The 24,653-nt window shown below is 38.5% G+C and overlaps 1 protein-coding gene across 3 annotated transcripts in view; it reads right to left on the bottom strand.

Annotated features, from left to right (window-relative positions):
* Positions 1–455: 455 nt before the first annotated feature.
* The window catches only part of LOC145770325 (uncharacterized), a 74,751-nt gene continuing 50,553 nt past the window's right edge, over positions 456–24,653 (bottom strand). Inside the window, exons 5-23 of one of the 3 annotated variants that reach the window (XM_082581928.1) lie at positions 21,494–21,585; positions 16,074–16,248; positions 15,567–15,665; positions 14,432–14,574; positions 13,654–13,824; positions 12,706–12,952; positions 12,234–12,375; positions 10,849–10,996; positions 10,420–10,656; positions 9,949–10,150; positions 8,547–8,701; positions 8,182–8,320; positions 7,677–7,911; positions 6,463–7,269; positions 5,897–6,066; positions 5,504–5,716; positions 4,949–5,065; positions 4,602–4,684; positions 456–2,257 (exon numbers count right to left, since the gene is read on the bottom strand). In XM_082581928.1, coding sequence (XP_082438054.1) covers positions 1,894–2,257; positions 4,602–4,684; positions 4,949–5,065; positions 5,504–5,716; positions 5,897–6,066; positions 6,463–7,269; positions 7,677–7,911; positions 8,182–8,320; positions 8,547–8,701; positions 9,949–10,150; positions 10,420–10,656; positions 10,849–10,996; positions 12,234–12,375; positions 12,706–12,952; positions 13,654–13,824; positions 14,432–14,574; positions 15,567–15,665; positions 16,074–16,248; positions 21,494–21,585 — 3,939 coding nt within the window. In that variant the 3' untranslated portion in view covers positions 456–1,893. Of the gene's footprint in view, positions 2,258–4,601; positions 4,685–4,948; positions 5,066–5,503; positions 5,717–5,896; positions 6,067–6,462; positions 7,270–7,676; positions 7,912–8,181; positions 8,321–8,546; positions 8,702–9,948; positions 10,151–10,419; positions 10,657–10,848; positions 10,997–12,233; positions 12,376–12,705; positions 12,953–13,653; positions 13,825–14,431; positions 14,575–15,566; positions 15,666–16,073; positions 16,249–16,937; positions 17,053–21,493; positions 21,586–24,653 lie in introns of those variants that run through there. The other 2 variants (XM_082581943.1, XM_082581935.1) reach the window with 2 other exon arrangements.

Here is a 24,653-nt window from a genome sequence, read left to right as displayed (position 1 = left end):
TTTTATCATCTTAATCACAAAACGAGCACTCGTCAATCAAACAGAGTCGCTTGGCGAAACTTTTGCTGAGGATTTCTAAAGGTGAAGTGCTCATTATTCACATCTTGCACATGATGGTAGTACGTCCATTAAACTCTCTGCGTTGGAATTGCCTGGTCGCTAAACCAGCAAAATATTTGCTATGGCACTTGGGGTTTTGTTTGCATCATCAAACTGGTGCGGCGGTTTGAGTGGGTACACTGGAGACACCGCATTGCATTGGGAACTGAAATTTCTTCCAAGGGAAAGGATACATACACATTACACATATGCCAATGTATCTAGTGAGTGTCTCGCATTTTCATTTATAGCTAACAGCTAGTCTGTGAATCTGTTTTAGCCTGATGAGAATTGAAATAGCGGGATGCAGCCGCTCTAAGTTGGTATCGAAGAAAAACACGACAAATTCTCACAACTTTTAGCTTTTTCTTTTTTATTGATAGCAGAAAAAATGCTAAGTTTAACGAAAAAAAACAACCGTACAATCGAAGCTATTATGAACAATAACAATACAGCTATATCTGCCGTAGCAGCACACAGACACATAAAAGAAATATAACACCAAAAGCAAAAAGAAAATCACCACACTGTCAAAGAATTAATAGTCACGTTGAATATACTTCGGTTGTTTCTTAAACGTTGTTTGATGTCGTTTTTCAGTTGGAATGTTGAATCAACGAATTGGAATAACTTCGGAGACAGAAGCTGGTTGTGACTTGTCAAGTCAAAATTGATGAAGCAGTGGCCAATTAGGAAAAAAAGCTTAATAACAGTCAGGACAAGGCAAAAATTCTACACGATTGTGCGACAAATGATCATGTCACCTAGCAAAATAAGTACTTTTTACATTGGTTTAACGTCTGCAACGTTAATTTAACATCTGAAAGTGTTGAAATATAGCAAGCAGGGCAAACTGTGATGAAGAAACAGACGCAAAATCACAATATTCTTCTCAAGTTAAACCATGATTACGACGGAAAGAAATAGAAAAGCTACCAACATGCGACGTCAGATCACGCCTTTGTAATTGAAATAACTGTTACGTAACTTAAACATTGACCAGGACATAAAGATTGTGTGTGTCCAAACAATTAAGTTTAAACCACAGCACGTACAAACAATCTTGAAGTGATCACCAATCAAAACGTTTCTGATGGGAAGTTACCACATGTATCCGTTTCTTTAACATAAATAAAAACATAAAATGATGTAAAATTTAAAAAATAAAAAAACTTATTGAGAGATAAACTAAACCAGCTGGTATCTTGCCATTAAGCTGTCCAAAATTTCAGAAAATTTCATTTTAAAACAAATTAGACCTTGTTATATTGATTTAACATCTGCAGACGTTGAATCGATGCAAAAAGGACTGATTTTTCCGGCCGGAATCGTTCTTACGTTTCAGTAATTTTTTTTAAGTGGAGAATTAAAAAAAACGACGTTAAGCTTACGTAAGAGTAATGTTAGCTGATAAGGCAGAAATTTGTCGCATGTACAAGTTGAAAAAGCCAAATCACGTTAAAACATTCGTAACACTGAACAGTAACAAATTAAAACACAAAAACGTCTCAAAAATAAAATAAATAACAAAAACAAAGAATGTGACTCTCGACGTTTCTGTAAAAAAACGACCCAAGACAGAGAGTATGACATTTACAAATGATCAGAATAAATATTGAGACTGACAACAGAACGAAATGAAGACACAGTGCACAAAGAACAACTATAGGACATTATTGGTATCAAAGCCAAATGAATAGCGCGGTGACTTTAAGATTGATTCAGCATTTAAAGTTTAGTCAAAGAATTAAACAACTTTTAGTTTTGAAGGTTGGTTGGTGGTGAAGTATGAAGTTATATTGAACTAGATGATGAGTTTGAGGCATCGTCGTTTAATTGACCGTTGAGCGCAGACGCTTCCATTTTTGGCTGACTTCTATTAGACCGCCTCGGAGATCGCTCATGATCATCCACATCATCTATGAAACTCAGCGAGCTTTCGAGGTCCGATTTCCCGCGAAAATCTCTACTTTTGTTTGATGTATCTGCGCCCAAACGTGCATGTTCGGATCGGTTCAGCCTGCATTCTAGTCTACGAATGATTCTTTGCTGTTCAGCCATGGCCGCCTCTTTATTTTTGATGACGGCCTGAAGTTGGTTTCTTTCGCGCTGTTGATCGTCCTTGTCTTTCCGATGCAAAGTCTCCATAGCAGTCAACCTGACAAAAAAAAACAACAATATTGAATGTTTCAAGAAACAAATAAGATATTTCATTCACCAGGTATCAACTGAATCACGTTTTATTCTGTTACATTTTTTCAAAGCTTGCATCATGCAAAAACCGTACAAAGACATAAATAGTGCGTCAACTTTGGTGATCGGGTTTTGTCAAAATAAGATTTGAAGTGATGCAGGCGGGAAAGACCAAGGTTAAGTTGAAACATGTCGCAAAAAAAGAGAAGTATGACGTTTGAGGAAAGGAAGGCAAAAATTTGAATTAGAAAGAGAAAAATTTGGTCGCATCCAGGCATCCAGAAGATTTAGATTAAGTGGACGAAAAAGCAAGAAAGCCAATCTTCGTGTCCACCTTTAGGCATGTCTGTAAGTGTCCTGCCAAAGACACAGCCATATGCTCTTGAGCGGTGTCGAACCGGCGCCCTTTCGCGTGTAGGAGTACCAGGGCTCTCACCACTCGGCTATACAGCCGACAACAGACGATTGACTTAAGGAAATTAATAAACCTTCCGAAAACTGGTTGTAAATTCTCCCAGTGATCTAGTATTTCGGTTTGTGACCTGACCACATCAAAAGCACCATCGTCAGTTGGTGACGTTAAAGGTTCTATTAGCCAAAAAGATTCCAGCCTACAACTACTTGAAACCAAGAAAATTACACAAGCCAACACACTTTTTGTGTCAGCATAGTAAATGTCATTCTAGGGTATATTTTGGGTGCTGAATTCAAAAATTACATCAGATTTTTTGTATCACATCAGGATTTTATGATATCTGAATGCTGTTTTGGTAAAAATGGATAAAATCGACTCCTGATCTATATTGGTAGACTATGGCGTTTCATGGAATTTGAACTCTTTTTTGTCAATAAGGTCTGTGATAAAGTCTAACTTCATCACGATAAAGTCTAATGTCTACACAAGATATACAAACATAATATTAATGAAAACATTGATGATTGAGGTATTTCAAGACCTGTTTTGTTTTTTTAATTTTATTGAAGTGTGGTAACTTGAACCCAATTCTTCAAAGTTTATCTGCTAACACTAAACGTTCAACGTCATTTTTTTTACAAGAGTAGGCTACATTGTTATTTTTTTCGTGTTAAGAAGTAGGTTTGTTCGCTTTGCAAATCCCCAATACATATTTTAAACCTTTTGGTTTTGCCATCTTTTCCTTTTGTTAGTGCTACAGTTGTGTGTTTGTAATGTCATTCGCTATTATGTTTGCGCCAGCAAAGAAAAATAAAATTGAAGAAATTGAATGGAATAGACACTTAAAAATAGGTTCAATTCTACAGAAATAGGGAAATTCACATGCACATTTGGGAAACGTTATTCTGGACAAACTTTCGCTTGCATGATTCTTGTGAATGTTGTGAGTGGATTTAGGATTTCCATTGATCTATCGTCTTAGGTTTTCCACACAAGCTTTACATGCAGCATGTGTGGAGCCCATAATTTGTCCTGATCACCCAGGCGAATTTTAAAGTATGTAAGATATGCTTGTTTCACAAAACTTGTTATGGTTTGCCTTTGGTTAGGAACAGTATAACTGCCACAGATATAACAAAGAACATCAGGGTCATTTACACACTTTTTTGAAGATGTCATTCTGCTACTTATTCACACTACAAACAGAATTAACACCTTGCGAATATGAAAAAATCTGAATACATGAAAATTCAAATAAGCATGAGTCATAGACAAGTTTCACATAAGCTTAAATCTCCACGTTCAGCGAAAAAGATAAAACCGATGTTATATATCAAAAAGTAGAATGGCACTAAGCATTCAGGCGAAAGTGAATGCAACCCTGCCTGTAAGGGGTGGTTTATGGACAGTTCTCAGAAGGCACATAAGTTGGATGGTCTACCATAGACAGATGGTCCACTAGCCAGATGGTCTAGGTGACTCTTTTGACCTGTGAACCATCTAGCTAGGATGGCTTCTGACTAGTGTACCTTCTGAAGGTAGGTCGGTCACTCCAATGGTCATGGTGTCATCATACATCTCCAAATGTTACACAATAAAATCATTTCCATGAATATGACAAATTTTCAAACACTATTGGCTCATAAGGTCTTTATAAAACGGTAACAGTAAGAGAAAAATTCGGCCAAAAAGCCAATATTATGAAAAAAACTATCATGCAAAAATCTCAAAAACCTGATGTGATGGGTAAAATCTGATGTGATTTTTGAAATCAGCAGCCTCAATATACCCCAAATCACATGTTACATTGCAGACACAATTTTTTTTATCTTTTTTGTTGGCCTGTGTTATTTATTATCTTGTGTGCTTAGCTATTAGCAAAGATCGTAGATACCTTTGTAATGCTTTCTGCATTTGTTGATCCTTCTCTTCATTTTTTCTTCGAGACTTTGATTCTTTTCTTTCTAAGTTACGTATCTGAAACAGAATGATATAGACACTAGACAACCTTGGTGAAATATTCTATGAATAAGTTGTAATGCAGACGATTACATAACATATCCGAACACTTAGCATCCATGCCTTAATCATGCAACAAAAAACGTGCAAAAATATATCTAAACTTGAAATACAAACGAATGTGCGAAACAACCTACACATGGTTTGATGACCTTGAATGCTTTTTACACATTTCACAGAAATTGAAAGATCGATTTCATTTAAGTTTTACCAACGTGATACCTTGTCTAATAAAACGGCTTCCTTCCGTTCATGATTATGCTGTGCTCCTGCACCATCACTTAGAAGTCCTCGGAGTCTTTCCACCTCGGATTCAAGACTAATGATGCGATCCTCGTACTGATGAGGTAGAAATTAAAGAAAAAAACGTGACACCATGAATGAACAAAATTAAATCATATTTATGATGAATGAAAGTGGAGAAGATGTCCATTTAGAAAAATTGTTTTTTTTTCATTGATCCAGGGTCCACAAACGTAGAATCAACGTCCAAAGATTTAATTTTTGTAAGACGAGCCCTTTCCCAATCTCTACACTTTATACGTTGATTTAATGACGTTTAATGTCCTTAGACGTTGAAACAACGCACAAGCAATGAAGTAGCAAAAAGAAAAGCAAACATAAAAATGCAACATATGCAAAATAATTAATTGATAAATAAAATCGTCGGAAATCAAAGGGGGCATAGCTCATGCTTTGGTACAACGTTAATTTAAAAAAAAAAATTAACGCAGAGTTAGCCTATGTTAAAATAAATAAAAAAATAAGAGGACTTACATCTTTAGGGGTGAGTACGACTCCGATGTCATTTTCGTGCTTCAACTCCTTATTAGGAGTGGAAACGCTATTAAGAATCCATTGGGCAGTGCGAGCTTCCGGGGAAAGTTCACTTTCGGGCGTTGTGGGTGGGAGAGCAGAGGACCCCCCAGACTGCGGGGGAGTCGGTTTTGAGGTAGCAGATGGCTTTTGATAACTGCTTCGTCGAAGAGGCTGCGTGAAACACAAACTTAAATAAGCATAAAAATTAAAACTACTGTAACAAAAAAATCTCTTGAAAAAAAAAGATCCAATTTAAGAAACTTCGAGAAATTAAAGTATCAAATAACAAAACTACCCTGTGCCCCTCTTTTAGCCTTATCACAAAGTTTGAGAAGCTGAAAATCAACTTACTTGTCCTTGCGTGACATTGGGATGGAGCTTCTGTTGGGCGGATGGAGTGACATGCTTCGATGTCTTGACCCTGTTTGCGTTGAAAGTAGGAACAACTACTCTAGACTTAACAGCGGCACCGGGAGCAGTGACTAAACCGTCTTCATCTTTTGTGAATTGATTCGAATTGTCTGAAGGGTGAAAACAAAAAGAAATCAATCCTAGTCATGTTTTACATTGATTCAACGTCTACAGACGTTGTAAGGTAAAAAGAACTAATTTGCTGTCTGGGCTGGTGGTGTCGAGCTTTTCCGATCAGTCTAAGATTTAGTCGAGTGCAACGCTCACCAATTGAAGAAGTCAGTCGTGCTTTAATGTCAAAACGTCGGAGTGATTGTACCAATAATAACACCACACTTAACTTCCTTTCCTCTACTTAATCCAAGACTGGTATTTCGGGTTAATTTTAGACAGAAGATGATCACAATCTTCGGCGTTGACAAAGATACCGACACGAAAAGCAACAAATCCTCGCTTCGAAGCAATGAATGAAAAATTAGATTTGCTTCTACGTTGCAAAGACGTACCTTTTCGTCGTGGCTGCCTCCCGTCAGGAACTTCAACATCGGTTCCTTCATTCAGTTCCAGCACTATGTCCTGGTCGCGCTTCGAAAGGACAAAGCTCGGGTACTTGGTCGTTTCTTCGCCTGGTAAGTTTCCAAGCCGAGCGTTGTCGCAACTTCCGCGTCTTGTTGATAGATTTGGCTTCCGGGTCGAACTGATGTTCGGGACTGAGGTTTTCCTCCCCACTGAGGTCTCGTCCCTGTGAAAATGGGCAACACTGCTCCGGGGCTTTGGCTGGGGTTTGTAAGGCTGGTTGTTGTCGTTCGGTCTTTGCTGTTGTGAAGACAGCTGGAGCCCGGTTTTGCGATGCGCGTTCGACACGGAGGTGGAAGTGGATTCGACCGACATAAGGAGTTTGTCTTCATCGAGTGGAACGTTACTGGGTTCAAAGTGTGAATTTTTGCCTCTTGCTGGCGTGATTTTCTTTTGATTATTTGGGTTAAACCGGGCAGGATTGGGTGAGGAATCCGTGACGTCACTCGAGTTGGCTGTGGTCGTCGATGATTGTCTTGACGAGAGAGACGAGTCGTTGCTTTGAGAGCAGTCACTCATCATGCTGTTGGTACGGAAAGCAGAACCGGCCTCACCGCAACGTAAGCCGGCAAATACATCAGAGTTTTGACTCGATGCGGCGGGATTTGAAGCGCCTGTGTACGGCGAAGAGGAAGTGTAAGTCACGGTCTCCGTTGTGAAGACAGTCTCCAGATGATGCTTTTGAGGAGGATGCATTGCTTGAAGAGGATTGGCAAACGACAGTGGAGGAGGATGATCTAAAGACAAAAAGTTAAAAAGAGATGAATATGACATTGACGTATGTGAGGCATTGCACAAACTATGGAATTGTAAAATCAAAGCCTATGAGAAAACGTAAGATAGCCTGGTTATAAGTTTTCGAGTAGCTGCGTAAAAAATGCAACTAGTCCAAATCTTTAGGCAGGCTGAGGACGGATTTAAGATTACCAAACGTATGAAAGTTAAAACTCGAATTCAACTTCTGATATGCCACAGCCATATACTCTCGATAGACGCTTTCACCACTAGAGTGACTAGATCACGCAGGAGACATTCATTGCCAAACAAAATTGGACTACAGCTCCGTTTAAAACCACAACAAGATACAATATCAACAACAGGCATGACGGTTAAAAGTTTTCTAAAAGCCAATGAAAACACTCACTTCTTGATTCTTGGTACGAATGAGAAGACATATCACCAGCGGAAAATGAAGCCTTGGATGGATGGTTGCGATGTTTGGGCAGTTGGTAGGCTGGATTGCTGAACATGAGAGGAGGTCTCTCAGGATCTTGCGGATGCTGAGCAACGGAGGAGGCGGGAATGAGGTTCTCGGTCGACGTCAGGGTTTGTCGACTATTGGACGCAGTGTTGTTGCTATTGTTGTAGCTGCAGGCAATCTGTAAAAGAGTCAAAAGATATTAAAGATGCAGGTGACACATAGACGTGCGAATAAAAAGATGCAGAAATTTGCAGGTATGAAGATGTAGTAAGCAAGGTGTTTAAACATACAAGAGTTTTTAAAAGACTTCTGTGAAATTAGTTTGGCTGAGCATGTGACGAAGACCTCTCTGACAAGAACTGCATTGGTATTAAATGACCAATATAAAAAATACTACGATTAATCCCAAAAATCACCAGAAATTTCGTATGTTGATGTTGCATTTTACCTCATTACCGCCCGCGCTTTCGTTCATGCTCATGAAGTCACGGAGATCTAGCATAGACGAAGCTGCTCCAGAAAGGTAACCTCGTCTTCCAAGAACAGGAGAGCTATCGCATCTCGGATGCACCAAAGGATTGGGTTCACTGAAGCAAAACATGGAAATTTTAAGTCTCATTTAGAATTTGGATATGCTTCTATCCTTAATATTTGTTGATGAAGCCGTAAAAAAAGTATTGTTTCCTTTGTGTCCCACGTGTGAAAATTAAAAACTCCCTCCTGAAGCGTTTCACTTTGACTTAGGTTGCAAATGTGAACCTTCCAGTCACTGCATCAAGTCGATGATACAAAAGCAGCACTAAGATGACTCACTGTGATAAAGAAATATCTTCAGTCAGCTGTGCAATGTGGGTCTGATCAGTGACGTGGCTTTGCACTGACCGGTCGTATGACGTAGCTGGTCTTGCGAGGGCTTCGGTGACCTCGCTCAGCAAGGCAGGAAGATCCCCTAACTCGTTCACAGTTTTCTGTCGAGAAAAGAATATCATGTTGTTATGAGTGCACAGCAGACCCTCAGATAAAGCGAGGTCCTTTCAATGGTATCGCCCGGCTGGCAAATCAGTCCTTTTTTTCTGCAGACCTTGAATCTGCAGAAAAAAGGACCTCGCTGTCTGCAGACGTTGAATCAACGTAAAAAAGACTGATTGGCTGACTGGGCTGAAGCTTATAAAAAATTAACACGATGAATGTCTCGAGACGCTAATTACTACAAGAACGTTAAAAATGTCAATACAACTCCTTCTGCAAAGAAACAGTGCAAGGTTATTTGAGGTCTAAATCGTCGTCGTCTGAGCTTCTGGGGCCGAGGGTCTATCCTTTTACCACCCCAGATTCACGATGTTCCCGGACTACACTGGAAGGCTGCTAGAGAGCAGCCAGTCTTTAGTTTCATCATCCATGACGCGCAGACCTTCCACTCCGTTAGGTGGCTTGAAGATGGTACAGTCATTGATGATGTGGTCTGCGGTCTGTTCCTCGGCACCACATTCACAGGAGGAGGAAGAAGCCATTCCCCATTGGTGCATGGTTGAGCGGAAAAGCCCGACGCCCGTACGGAGACGGTTGAGGCGCACCCATGCCTGTCTCTGTAGTGTCAGGCCGATGGGGCGTGTGTCGGCGTCGGGGATGAATGAATGGAGTCTGGTGGTGCTTGACCTCCATTCAGAATGCCATTTATGGTCCGCCCAAGTAGCCGCAGAGATGTCTTGTTCGTCAGCTTCGTTGATCAGAAGCCGAGCGGCTGGCACGAATGGGTGTCTTGATTTCAGTCGGCGGGGGTGCCCGTTTGGAAAGGCAGAGATCTTGTGGTGGAGAAGATGATTAGGCTCCAGTGCCCGTCGACCGAGGGACAGAGTGGCTTCTTCGCGACGAAGCTCAGCAGGTTGGATGCCAGCGAGAATGGGGAGATTGTCCAATGGTGTGGGACGCAGGCATCCGGTCACTGTGCGCAGGGCGCTGTTTATGGCAGTTTATGGCATACTGAGGTCTAAATGTAACGGCAAGTCTTGTTTGGTTTAATTCCACTTATTTTGTGACCAATGATAAATGAAGCCTTCACACTTCGGTTTCTTAGTTTAAACAAACTTAAATTGAAACGGAAGAAATAATTGGGGGAGCAACAAAAAAAAAGTTATGAAATAATCAATGTAAAAACAATATGCACTTAAGTTTGCAGGCGCATAAACAGTAACATGATACGGCATAAAATACCTACTTGGTCTAACGTTGGCAAAGTTTCGACAAAAAATGCATGGAGTTTTGCGAATTCCTTTCCAAGGTCTATAAATCCTTTAAATCCCTTGTGGAGAGGAGGAAGAGTCGGATCAGACACATTCGCGATAAATTCTCCCATGTCATCCCACTTCTTTCGCACAAACACATCCATGAATTGCATGTATTCCTCTTTGATACCAAATCTAGAAGAGGAGAAAAATTAATACAAATTTATGCAGAACTTGCAACTTCATCACTTCGGAGTGATAAAGTTCGTGAGTAGTTCGTGAGTAATGAGTTTCGTGAGTAGTTGCGATGTCTTTAAGATGACAATAAGTGTAATACTTGAATCTAATCAATTACAAGAATATTTTGCATAAAAAGAGTGGGAGATGACTTTTGCAGTCACGTTTGCCTACGTCCTAAGAAAAATACAACGAGGAAGATTTCAAGATGAAATTATTAAATCTACCTGGATCTGTTCGCAAGGTTCTGGATGACTTTTGCGATGAGAGTCAGCGTCCGCCCGACTTTCATATCCGGGACTTCGTTGGCCAATCCAAAAAGACTTGGATTGAGGATAGCAGGACACAACAGGCGAAGGAAAAGGGATGCAGTGACCAAGCGATTAGCAATCCTAGGCCTCCCGGCAGCCTCACACTTCACTCTCCAAGAAGCCATGACCTCTCGAAGCTCCGAAGGAAAAATACTGAAGAAAAAGTTAAATACATAATATAGCTTTGAGAAGTAATTGCAATGATACAGATAAAAATTGAAAAAAATTAATGAGATTTAATAACATTATACTAACGTATTTTGACATTAACATTATACTAACGTATACTAACAATATTATAAACTAACGTAGATCCTTCTCAAACAAATCTTTATCTCTACTGACCTAACGGATGTGACGATCTTGCATAAAGCAATCTCGCAGCTCATGTGAAGATTCTTCTGATTGGTCTCTAAAGACGCCTGAGGAGGAAGTCTGCTCCCATCAACCTCACACTCCTCTTCCATGTTAAAGAGAGCAAGGATGAAATCTCCTGTAGAAGAAAGATGAAAAATTAAGATAATTATACTCGATCGTATGGGAATTTATTATTTGAATGATGCTCAGAAATTTCGAGTGAACTGCTCTTTATTCAGCGATAACAATAAGTTTCTGAAAACTTAGGTCTGAAAAACAAAACAAAGCAGCGACTTGATAAACAAAAGACCAAAATTAAACAAAACGTTGATAAATGACTGATCAACAACCAAACGATTCGTCATCAAATACATCTATCAGAATGCTAGTCAAGGAAGTTGACGTTTGCTAATTTCTTAAACTAGAAGAGCATCGCCAAAAGAACAATACGTCACTTGTTCGCTGGACTTTGTGCAAGTTTTCAATTGTTTATTAAAGTAAAAATAACAACCAAGTGGTATCGCATGACAAGCCAGGAAGTTCCAAATAGAAAACACCGCTCGTTCTTTGGTGATTGGCTAATCAAAGACGTGGAAGCCACGCTACACGCCTCATACGTCATTTCCGTTTGCGGCACACGATTTCCATTGAGGTATTACATCACGCGATAATTGGCCAATCAGCAAAGATGGCAAGACAAATTCCCATACTCCACACGAGGGTGAAAATATTATAAAACCTAAAAATCCTTAGACATCCTCTCAGCGAACAGTTTACTTTAATGTGCAACTGATCTGAACAAGATATTTTCTTCAAGAAAACAGTTCCAGAAATATTATTATTATCAAGTTGAGACAGCGTTGCCAGAAATCTAAAATACCTAAAATATGCCCTTCCTACACGCGTTGCAATATGCGGAGGCAATAGCATGACAAATTATTAAAAATAACACTCACAAATGTAAATAAATTGAGTATTTTCATAACATAGAGGCATTAACACAATGATTGACGTTTTTATGTAGATATGCGTCTTAGTCTTGCCTGAGTCATGAACGGAAAACAGCCCAGATTACACAAGTCGTTGTTTTGCATAGCCTCAACGTTATTTGATGTTATAAAGATGTAAAAACAATAACTATATTGATCTATCAGTTGAGTTGTCCACTGTTTTTATATCGTGACAACAAATCCAGCCGAAAAAAAAGTGCAGTTTTTCAAATCATTTCAACATTACTAGACGTTAAACCACTACCAGACGTTAGCAAAATATGCAACTTGGCTGGGAAAGGGTCTTAAGCGTTTGCCCACATCTCAAACGAAACAATTCACTAAAAAAAAGACATTTCAATTACGTAAAAATAACGTGCTCACCCAAAGTATCGTACAGGTACTTCATTCCCACCAGCCTCAACATGGCTTCCACTGATTTGGTGCCAATGGTGTTTTCCCGGAAAATCAAGCTCTCTTCCTCTACCTTTTCAACTTCGTCCATTATCAAGTCAGTCATGTAGTTCTGTTGTCAAATAAGAGCTGATATTATAAGGGTTGAGGATAAATAAATCATATTTCTTGTCTTATAAACCAACTAGGCTACTGTGTTATTTTAAGCAAGAACAAAAACTCGTTGCAATCACAGAGTTAGTTTTAAGCCCAGTTGATGTAATGGTTCTTTCATGTGGGTTGAACGTACGAGACGTTGAACCTATGTAAACACAGAGGATTTTCTTAGCTGGGCGGGTGCCAGTTACCATGCAATATGTAGAAATTTAAAAAGAAAAACACCCGCGCGTAAATTGAATATCATTCGTATTTTTTCACTGCAAAAACTAAACAACCTTCTCACCTTGATGCATCCTGTTCCGTGCATGACATTCACCAAAATCTTTGCAATCTCGTCTTTTTTCGATACAGAAATAACATTACTTAGCGTGCGGCAAATGTTCAAGTAATTATTAGAAATGTGTTCGGCGAAAGCCTTGTATTGGTCGGTTGGCAAGACCCGGGTTGAGAGAAACTTTGCTTTGATCCTCAAGGCCATGGACTCGCCCGTTTTGCTTTTGTTATTTCCGCTTGGTGTCGATAAAGTGTACCTGAAAGCGAATATTTAAAAAAAATGTGAAGGAGTCAAAGTAAAAATTGTGTTTTGGCCAGCCTTGCACTTAATTGCTTAATTATAGTTTTTGGTTTTCCGTTTTGTTGGACCACGAGGATTGTTTTCGTCTGACAAAGACAACAAAAATTTCACCAATTTTCTTAAAGCAAACATTATGAAGCAGCAAAATGTTCTGCCACACAAGATTGAGAACACACAGCACAGGACAGCCTTTGCTTCATTTATACACGGAAGCACCGCCTAACTAGAAAATCAGTCCCTTTTTTTACATTAAATCTATATCTATTGCAACAGTTGCAAACGTTAAATTCATGAAAAACAAGGACTGATTTGATGGCTGGATGAAGCCACGCAAAAGTTAACACAGCTGCTTGTCTCTTCACAGCTTAAAGATCTTTTACAATGGTAAAAATCTAGGCAAAAAGACCTAGTTTGTTGCCTTGGTTACTCTCGCCACAGTGGACTACGGACATATAGAAATTTATTGATGTAGGAGCAAAAACCAAGTGACCTGTGGTACATGAGTCATGTGCTCAATTCACAAGTTATCTGAAAACATTTTCATGATAATTCATGATGAAAACAAATGACCAAATCTGTCGAAACGTATTCAAGAGAACACGCCATCAACCAGAAAAGGAGTAAAAAAGAAACACAATTTATGAGAAAAGCACTGACCATTTTTCAACAGTTTGTTGGTTCACGAGAGTGCTGACAGGCAGATTTACAAGTCCAATGTAATCCTTGTCTTTCTTTTTCTTCTTGTCGGAATCCTTATACAAATGAACAGTGACGTCTTGAATATCTGGCATTGAAGTAAACTCAAAGTGTTCGCCCCAGAATATGCTACTGCAATGCAAAATAAAGAAAAATATGAATATAACCATGTTTAGCAAGCAGCCAGTAAAAGTTGCCTTTTTGCATCATTTAAACGCTACTACACCTTGAAACGACGTCAAAACGGCAAATTTTAGTGGGAGTGAAACGACCACTTTAGAGTAGGCTTGATTTAAAATCAAACCTTCTTAAAGAAAAGCAAACAGCCTAAAACTGCCAAATATGGAGCCAATCGCGGGTCATGATCCAGTCAATACGTGTCATTCTATGACGGTGCACGATGCGTGTCTGCAGCGAAGATTGGCATCTGTGGTTTGTTGAATATTTCAATCCAAACGGTCTTTCCATCGTTACACCCGTTCATGCAAATGTATTGCAAGCATGTTCAATCAATCAATGGCATTTTTTGCCGATGTTGCATGGCAAGATTTAGAAAACTAACAACGAAATACCCTTTAAATAGAAACATTTAAACTTTAAAATTTTAAAAGACATTTTTAATGTACGGCACAAGCATATGTGTGTTTTGCAATACAGTACAACAAAGTCATACGAATGTAATGTAAGTTCAACGAACGGTGAAGTTACATCGCCATTGCATAGAAACTTCATAACTCACTTGTCGTTCTTCCATTTGGAAGTTGTCCGCGCACATAACTTTCGATCAAGGCAAATTTCGCAGAAATATTTCTTCTTGGTTGGCAGTCCCTTCATTTCTTGAACAAACAGGGTCAACTGATGCTCAATGCGACGGCTGTTGTCCTGAAATAGAACAAGGCTTAAGAACTGAGTTTGTTTTTCTCTCTTAGCTTTTTGGTGGAGTACGATTTCATGCAACTGCAGTGTTTCATATTTCTAAGTAGCTGTTTGTCTTCTGATGTAGTTGGTGGTTATCCTGACGAGCGTAAACCCAGACAGTATATCAGTCATTTATACATGAGAAATGGCTGATTTGCTGTCTGGTTAAGCGCTAGGACAAAAGCACTTGAATTTTGGTCGATTTTGTAGGCTTCTATTGAACCACCCTTGTTTTGTTGTCAACTGTTTGTTATGTCACACCAAAATAATTTCTAATACACATTACTGAGTGGTCACTCAGTGTATAGAATTGCAACTTCAAGGAAATATTTAAATTTCCTTTCAGTCAGCAAATCAGTCCGTTTTTACATTGATTCAACAGGTGCAGACGTTGAAACAATGTAAAAGAGCAGTGATTTGCAAGCTGGACGAAGATTCCATGGGAGTTAAAAACGTCCGATCTGCCTCTTTTGAGTAACAATAAATGCTTATCCTGGTCGTGATGCAGTACTTGGTTGAAATTGATTTACAATGAAGCCAGTTCTGTACAGTGTACACTGTACAGTGTACACGAATCTCTTACAAAATACGATTAAAAATAAAAATTGCTGAAAGGTGTTACATTTTATCATGAGATTCCAGTGAAAAGTAACTGCAGTAAGTTACACCTGCGAACATAATTTGAAAGGTTCTATTCAGATGCTGCTTTAATGCTGTGCAATGTCATTTGCGGCAATATAGTGCTTGATAACTTCAATATTATAAATAGACTGTTTTTTATATGTTTAAGTACCCTTGGCAACACAGGAACAAAAAACAACTTCCGGATGTCATTTGTCAGGAATTCTTAGCATTTAAAAGTTTCCGAAAGTGATTCCTTTCAATTACCAATTAAGCATTAATGATGTGATTAAACAGACAAGCTGACACACACATGCATAACAATAAGAACATACCAAGTTAGGATTGATGGCTCGTTTTATCTTTTCTATCCAGGCCTCTCTCTCTCCTGCGGAGTCGCATCCGAAGCATCTTGCACCGTTGCTCGTGATGACCTGGATGGTGAAATTGACTCGTAACAAGCAAAAACGCGGCGACCACACTTAGCCTTAGCATCGAAGTGGTTCCTAGACACTGGATTTTGTAAAGGTGACTTAAAGAATTGGAAAAAAATCAATCGGCCGGCTTCACGAACAAGACGTAATGTATTTTGTGACTTCCTAACTATCGTAAAACTATGTGAAATAGACTGACTTTGTCACGTTGCCATGAAGGTTTAACTGGCTTCTTCAATTTAAAGAGGGGACTTTGGAAGTATTACAGGCGATATAAAACAAACTTACACGGCTACAAAAATAGGTCTTTTTGTGTTGATTCAACGAATGCACACGTCGAATCGATGCAAAAAGAACTGATCTTGCTCTGTCTAAGCATTGAGGAAACGTAAGCAACGTAACATGTACCTCAAAACAATGGTCTCGTCCAAGGATACTGTGATGCAATGGACGAACTGTGGCACCTTGGAACTCAGTGGCGCAGCTTGAGAGGTCGATGACATCAGGAGACTCAATAGAAGGCATGAAGAATGGAAGTTCGACCTCTGTATTTCTCAGGTTGCTTCCTTGGGCCATTAAGGATCTGGAAAAGAGGATTCATAGTCAATTGCTGATATCTGAATCTTGGATGCCGATGCTTTGTGCATTTTCTTTCACGTCCAAGAATCTATTTCAAAACATCCCAGGTATAAAACAAACACTTTATTAAAAAACAGGACATCAATGGGACAAAAATCCAACGTAAAACAAGCTAACTAACGACTTGTAGCAAAATAAATTAAGTGTGTTGAGGGGGGGGGGGGCAATAAAATGTCAAATCTCCGTGAAAAGACAAGGAAAAGTAGGAGGTGTGACGAGATATAAAGATTCCTAATTTTAATTGTAATGTATATATAACAAATAACCACATCAACAATGACTAAAACAACCCAATAATTTATTATCACTACGGATTCTTCAAACTATGGGTTTTCCTTCTGAGCGATACCGTGCATACTTCACCTCACTTGTTGAAATCATCTTTTACACGTACAATAAGGAATTTTAAAAACACTTTAGAGAATCAATGATGAGAATCAATGATGAGCAAATCATGGTGAGCAATCTCACTGCTAGCTTGACAGCTTGGAAAGATATAAGCTCTAAGCTCTATACTAGCTCTAAGTGGAAAGATATAAGCACTATATCGACGCAAGGAAACCAGCATCAAAACAAACGTATGTTCAAACAATACTTTGCAATACTTTGCAAGACACGGCGCTCAACACTTACCCGAAACAACTCATTAACGAAAAGCATAGTAGATTTTCTTCCACATCTACTCCCTCCACACACAGCATTATGATACCTTCTATTAAGCTACAGCATGACAAGCCCTCGAATGAATCTACCTGGAAACATTCTACCCCTCATATTAAGAGGATCTTGCCTGAACAAAAAAGCTGAACTCAGAAGAAAAGCTGCTGTTAAATCAAATAAATTTAGTTTTAAAAAAGTGGTGATATACTTTGCTCGCTTTCTGTGAGTGAATTGCCTGCTGAAAGCGTTCAGGTTGATCTACATATGAAATAAACAATGTTCTATCCTTGTAGTGTAACTGAAACATCAAAAGAAAAAACAAGAGGTTTGCAGAAAGCACAGCTCTAATTCAAGCATCAGGAAGTAACTCAGCCCACAAACACCATATGGTTGTGTGATTCCTTGCCTTGCAAAACTATTCAGGATGTTAATATTGTAAGTATGCAACGGGTGTAAACGCAAAACTGTTGCTCAGCGATAGATGATTCAATAACCAACCCATCTATCTATCTAGCTTCTGGCCTGTTGTGAAATCACTCTAAACTGTTGATTTGTACATTGCTAAGTCTTCAGCAAGGGTTCTTAATAACCAGGGGTGCATAAGGATTCTCAACCCTTCGAAGATACAATTTATCTAGTATACATAAACAATTTGCTATATAGTGCTTGTGCAGTAGGCTACGTGATCGACGTGTATGTTTCTGGTGTAACTTGGGATCTAGATAAGTGATGTGACGTACTGCGTAGAGTCTAGTAGTGGAGTCAGAAAGGAAAATAAGCATGACCAATGCTCTAATTTGGATCTAAAAATAAAGTCTATCAACCAGTCGGCGAGGGTAAAATTTAGAGATCAAGAGTAAAAACGTTAAAACCATTGGTCTGCTTTACAAGTTTAACTGGTGCTACGGTCAATACGCAATTATGTGCTCTAATTCTAAGTAATACCAGGCCACAACAAATTAATTGATGCAAATACACTACTTAGCTAAATGCTTGCACACAGAAACCTCGGGTTATTTTATATTAGAGTAGAAGGAACTAGCACTTTTTAGAATTATTTAGAACATGACAGAATTTTACAAATATATTCACGCATGCGTCAACGATTCGAAATATATTGTATGATGTTACATCAAATTCAACAGAATCGATGCTTCAAGTAAGTTTGCAAGAGGCTAGTGAACGAAGCGTGGTGTGAACAAACGATATTGACAAACCCTGACTGTGGGGTCCACGGCTTCAGGGTTCAGACACGTAGGCACCTACGCTGTGACGCCGAGACAACACCTACCAACCACATGAACATAGTAATGCCACAAATATTATCATTTTTACATCAAGCACGATTACATTGGCGCAAAAAGGAACTAGCTATTTATTCAACAGATAGAACAATATTGAATGATTTTTAACTCTTTCCAGGTGTACCAACGGGTACGACCGTAAGCATGTTCACTAACGACTCTCTAATCCAGAGCTTCTGGACATTTTTGCTTCCGTTTATCCTCTGCTGACTGCATTACGATAAATTTACCTTCATCATCTTGTCTGTATTTTCTTTTACTGCATTTACACTTTTGATAAGCAACATATACTGTATTCCAGGTTGAAACCCCTTGCTCTTATCGTTACTTATTTTCAGAAAAGTCAAGACTAGCAAAAATTCGCTGCAAAATTCAGATCTGCTCGCATCAGCTTTCAGACAGCAAATTAACACTAACTCCAACCACTTTTCAACTGCCAACTCTAACAAGTGTTTGAAGCTTGTCTTTTTCGTGGCAAGTTTTCTTAAGATAACTTGGTAAACTTTCTTTCACAACGCTTTGTTGATTGCAACGTCAATTTGCTAAAAATATTTTCTGCGTGAAAAAAGCTGCATTTTCCACTATGAATAAAATTTGAACATATTGCGCTGTTGGCAAAGCAACGCGCTGCTGTTATTCATATTTCCTGTTGTCAGATAAACTGAAAGCAAAAAAGACGCTTAGCAAATGCAACCCTGCAAAGTGCTAGCTCATCCCAGTAACAGGCCAGCATTTGCCGACTGAGATGACATAGAATGTCTACTGTCTACGAACCTTACTGGCTAGATCAACCGCACCAAGTTTTAAGCTTCCCACTGCTAAAATTACTTGTTAGCTGTTGCAGACAGTGACCTGTGTTTTGATCGAATAAACTTACATCAGTAAACATTTTTAATTCTCTCTCATCGCCAACTTCAGATTATTAGAAACTCTGTCAATGACTGCTTAGATTAGGCTTTAACACAGCACATCCTACACTTCAACCACCTCCATTTCTTCGACTACGCCATGTAACTATGCCCAAACTAATTAAATATATATTTAGCCAGCAATCAAGGAGGCGGGTATTGGGTAACATCCTAAAGTTGGAAGATTTCCGGTTTCATTAGGTTACATGTTGCCAAGCTAGCATAATTCGTCTTTTTTATATCGATTCAACATATGCAGACGTTGCATAAATGTAAAAAGACAAATTTTTCGAACTAGATATTGACTTATATATAAGCTGGTCGGAGCATGATAGAAATGTTGATGTCCCTTCTTTGTGGTTATGGCAAGAATCCAAGTATTGCTGTCAAGTCATCAATATGCGGCAAAAATATAATCGCAGAAAGGAATCGAACTTGCTACTCTTTAGTTTCCAGCCGCACGTGGAGACCACTGTACTACGTTATTGTTCTTTATTTACAATAATCTGGGTCTAAAGATCTATCTTTTTACCTTTTGAATGTCAAAACCAATCGCTGGAGATTAGTTATGCTCGCGGGATTGCTCTGAGTTGAGGAAGTACCAATGCTACCAGTGTAAAACCTATGACCTTGTGGTCCTTTGCCTTTGTCCTAATACCAGCATCATTACTGTACAAATAAATCTCATTATAACCTGTGGTGCATTTGTATTGTTTTTGCTGTGGTACTTCAAACATAGAATACGTCTCAATACTGGTTGTCAGAGTCGTTGTGGTTTAAGTTATTGTAAGATGCTACGTTGAGTTTCCATTTTCAATCTCAACTCTCGACATTCACAATCTACTGATAGATTCAAAAGGTTTCATTCTAACTATCACGACTTCTATCTCGTTTCAAGTCTCGCTTCTTCCTTTAAAAAGTCATAGACTAAGAATATAATCGAGAACTTCTAAGGAATGTCCCATTTTCCAGTCGCATGTTTAATTACCAGCGGTCGTCAATGTGCAGAGAAGCCGCACATGAAGAGATTTGGAAAATTCTCTTCTGATTTTAAATGCAAGACTTTTTCTATCACTTATATCGAAAGGTTACTATGCACTGTGCATGCAAAGATTGCCTATAGCCAAGTTAGTGATTTCAAAGAAGCGTTTAAATTTGGTGTGACGAATAACATGGAGCTACAAGCTGGCCAGTGCCACTGCTCATAAAATTAATGTTACTTAAATGTAATAAATGGTAGTTGCGACATGATCTGCAGGCAATTACCCAAGCTAGCAAAATAGGTCTTTATATTGATTTGACCTCTACAAATATTACGCAAAAGGCCTGATTTTGCTAGCTTGCATTAGGATCAAAACACGATGTTGTAGTATGCCCAACAGTCCACATGGCAACTATCCACTATTTTGACCACCCGTGAAAGCAAGATATGAAGAAAATCCAACAAAATTACTAAAAGCAGAAAATCCATACCAGATCGCAGAAACGTGTTCAACGTCATTGTTTTTTGAGATTGCACAATAACCAAACAGGAACACAGACATTCGTGGTGACTGGCACTGCGAACGTACATTTACAAGGTGGTTCGACAAGCTCTTACGTCAGAAAGAGGGGGCTGACAACAAAACAATAACGCACAAGTTCGGGAAAAGTGATCAACGGTAGGCCTATTGATCACACGCGGTTCTTGGCAATTTTTAATTGTAGACAAATAAAACCTAACAACCACACGGCATTTAACATAATATAATTTTAAAAAGGTGCTGCACGACACGAGAAGGTGTATGATGTATTCAAAACAGTGGATTTTGTTGTGTACAAATAAATCTGACAATACAGCAGCTAGTTTTAAAACATGAACAATCGCTTGAATTTGTAGAACAAGTTGTAGGGGACAAACTGTCTACTTGGTCATGTAGTTACCAATATATACCATATTTTAAATGCGTGAAAAGTGAAAATCAAATTTCTGAAAGATCGAAACAGAAGACAGTTTCAAACGCAACGTTTTTTTGCAGTTTTCATCTGATGCAAACTGCACGATATTTGCTCTGAGGATGATTAGCTCCCATTATAATGAAAGAAACGTTGTGCTTTTAGTGTTTTACTTTTCCTTTCTTCCATTGAGCACTTCAAGGAACAGTAAACACTCCGAATAAAATTTAAATTCTTCATATTAAATTTGTATCGGATAGGTATTGCAAATTTTCTGAAAGCTTTAAAATGCCAAAGAAATTCTTGTGTCGTTTCAATGCATTGCGACATCATCACAACTACAACAAAGCCGGGTATTTAAAAAGCATTCTTAGTTTCTTACGTCATGTCCATTGGTCGATTTTCTTTTCCCTGGCCCATCTTGGAATTCTTAGCCTTCCGCATAGCAGGAGGGATCTTGCGTTGTAAAAAGGTCTGAAATATGAATAATACATTAGTTGTTGCAAATCTATGCACGAATATTAGGCTTTTTGTTGATATAACGTTAATAGACGTTGAATCTCTGAAAAGTTGGAAGCATATGTTTAAGTGCCTGGAAAAGTTTGACGCTTTGAAGTACCGGCAGATCATTTTGATAAATTATAAAATGATGGAATTTAAAGGTTGGAAAAAACATTGAAAAACAGAATTAAACACAGTATTGGAGAAAACACATCAAAAATGATCTTTTATTTCAAAATCACAATAGATTGCTAATGACTTCGTTTGCTGATGCAGACAATGTTTTATCAGGCCAGTTAATGAATTAGCAAATCAGTCCTATTTTACATTGGTTCATGTTGAATAGATATAAAAAAGATCTGATTGTCTGATTCGATGACTGAAATATTTTTCAACTACTCCCTTTTTCTAAAGACACAGTAGATACAGTATTGTTTAAACTTTAACCTGAATGTTAGTCATACTGAAGAGACGTTTTCAAGTATTGTAAACAAAGTTCTCAGCAAGCACAATAAGTTTTTTACATTGCTTTATCATCGTCAAACGTTGATATAAAAAGGGAGGCTTTCCCTAGCTGGGTTTGCCGATGCTGTCGCTCATAAGCATAACAACTTTTCATGATACTTTTCAATAACAAACAACAGATCTGAAGCAGGATTTAAATTTCAATGCAAGTTGTGTGTGCTTAGCTCTCAAGACCAGTATTTGCAAATTTGAAGACAAAACTGGCAGCACACCTCTCACAGCCAGCACCATATTCAAAAATTTCAAACCCTACCGCACCTGTTTCGCCAATGACGTTTTAGTAGAGTAATGTTTGGTGGCATTCAAATTTTTCCTACAAGTTTACAAAGAAATAAAAAGCAAACAAAACGAAATGAAATAATCACTGGCATATGTTACCCATGCTGAGTGAGTTTGTTTAGGTGATGTTTGTTTTTTTTCACCTCACCGAAAAAATGTTACGAAAAATAGTTAACGAAATACAAGGCGGTGGCGGAAACAACTCATTTCATTTTTAACAAAAAAACAAATCATTTTAGTGACATCATCTTCAAAAAGTTTAGAATTACATTATTAATAATAAGTCGGCCCAGCACTCCATCAAAACACCAAATTTGTTAAGGCAGAAAAATCGGCGTGTACGATTAAGCAGGGCACTACTCTCAATGTTTGGCACCCAGTGAATGGAACAAATTACAAACACAAACTATCAATCTTGCCCAACTAGAAAACCTTGCCATTTATGCATGATTTTTTAAAAGGTACCTTCCGCTAGTTGACTGGTGACCAGACCTGAGTCATAGAACCATGGTTTCATTATTCACTATTCCCACAATCGATCATATTGATCAGTTGGGCTAAAACAAGAGATGAAATATCGGCTGCCACCTGTTTTAGGGTGAGGCCAAGGCCATCCATTGGCTTTATAAAGTTACCAGAGATAAATGTTGAATGTACAGTTCACACTTCCATCACTTTAAATTGGAAATTTGAAACTGACACTGTTTTAACCACAGCAAAATGCATGTTTGATTTATACAATTGAGGCTGGGAAACTGATGCTATTTTGTCAATATACCTATCCATCACTGTAATGTTGATTCAGCACTGGTTTTCAGTGCCAAATCAATATGCTTGATTCACATATCACCCAAGAGGGATATCCACAACCACAAAGTAAAGAAAACTGAGTAGCATCGCGCACGAATAGGTGGCCTGGCGTTCATGCCAAACTATCCGACAAGCGATTTGCCAGAGTAGCAACAGTTATATCAGCGATTCCTTTACGTCATCAAACGTTGCTAAAATAAAACAATTTTTGTATAGAAAAGGCCTGGCCTTGGTCATTCCCGAACACAAGAACGTTAAGCTTTTTTATTATCAAGTGAAGCACATCCCTGTTCTGGTATCCAAGAACCTCTCACTTCCCTTGAATAATATGACGTTGATAACAACTACACACCTTGAATGAGTGATTTCTCTTTACATCGTTACAATCTTTAGCGGAATCCGCAAAGTTATTTTCTGAAGAGCAACGAGGCAGTGTAATTCCATCAAAAGAGTCGAAATCATCCGCATCCAAAAGACTAATAGAAGAGCCACAATATATAGGCACCCCACTGGGGTCCAAGTACTGCCCTGGGACACGCAAGCTGTGCCTCTTGGACTGCGGTGACGTGTAACTCCTGTAAAGCACAGGTTCATCTTCCGCTTCAAAGCTCTTCTTTCGTATATTCGTCCTAAGATCGGATGCACAGAAAGTACTTGAGTGCTTCAAAGAGCAAGAGGAAGAAGCCATGTTGATAAAAAAAAAAAATTAAACTAAAAACTAAAGCAACAATAGTTTCCTGCTTTCAACCACAGCATTAAAAGTTGACTGAAACAAATCGTTTATCAATTTATGTTTAAGATTTGAATACAAATAAAAAAATTGAAACCTCAATTATTTCCAAAACCTAATCATGTTTAAAATTAACTATCACTTTTAAACTTTCCTAATTTTGGTAGAAGCACAAACAAGTTGATCAAATACACAACCAGAATCACACCAAGAATGCACGGTCTACTTGCACATAGTCTACCTTGTAAAGAGAAAACTGTGCAGAGCCTGACCTTCTGGGTAACATTTTTGATTTTTATGATCGATCTAAAACTACAATGAAGCTTCAGATGTCTATTATATCGTTGCTCTTTCCAAGTTTTTACTGCACTAATGGCGCTGCTTTCAAATGACCAAGCTGCACTTTATCTAAAATGTGAATTTTCTTAGAATACCGCAATAATATTCACAGTAATAATTAACTTTCGTTTTTATTTGTGATACCTCCCAGCTAAATCTATCTCAACTGATAACTTCTAGAAATTTCTGTTTAAAAGTATGGTAAAGTGTTAAACCAATACTTTATTTCCATTTGTACACTTTGTTGCCTATTCATTTGCCAGTCTTCATCCCAAATAGGAAGACAAGTGATATTGGTCATTTCTTAGACTGCCTTAACATTTCAAGCTGGACTACATCGAACACGCATTCAAGTTGC

This window comes from Aplidium turbinatum, chromosome 1 (assembly GCF_918807975.1).
Source record: "Aplidium turbinatum chromosome 1, kaAplTurb1.1, whole genome shotgun sequence".
In the NCBI taxonomy this organism is placed as follows: domain Eukaryota; kingdom Metazoa; phylum Chordata; class Ascidiacea; order Aplousobranchia; family Polyclinidae; genus Aplidium; species Aplidium turbinatum.
This window is presented reverse-complemented; position numbering and strand designations above follow the sequence as displayed.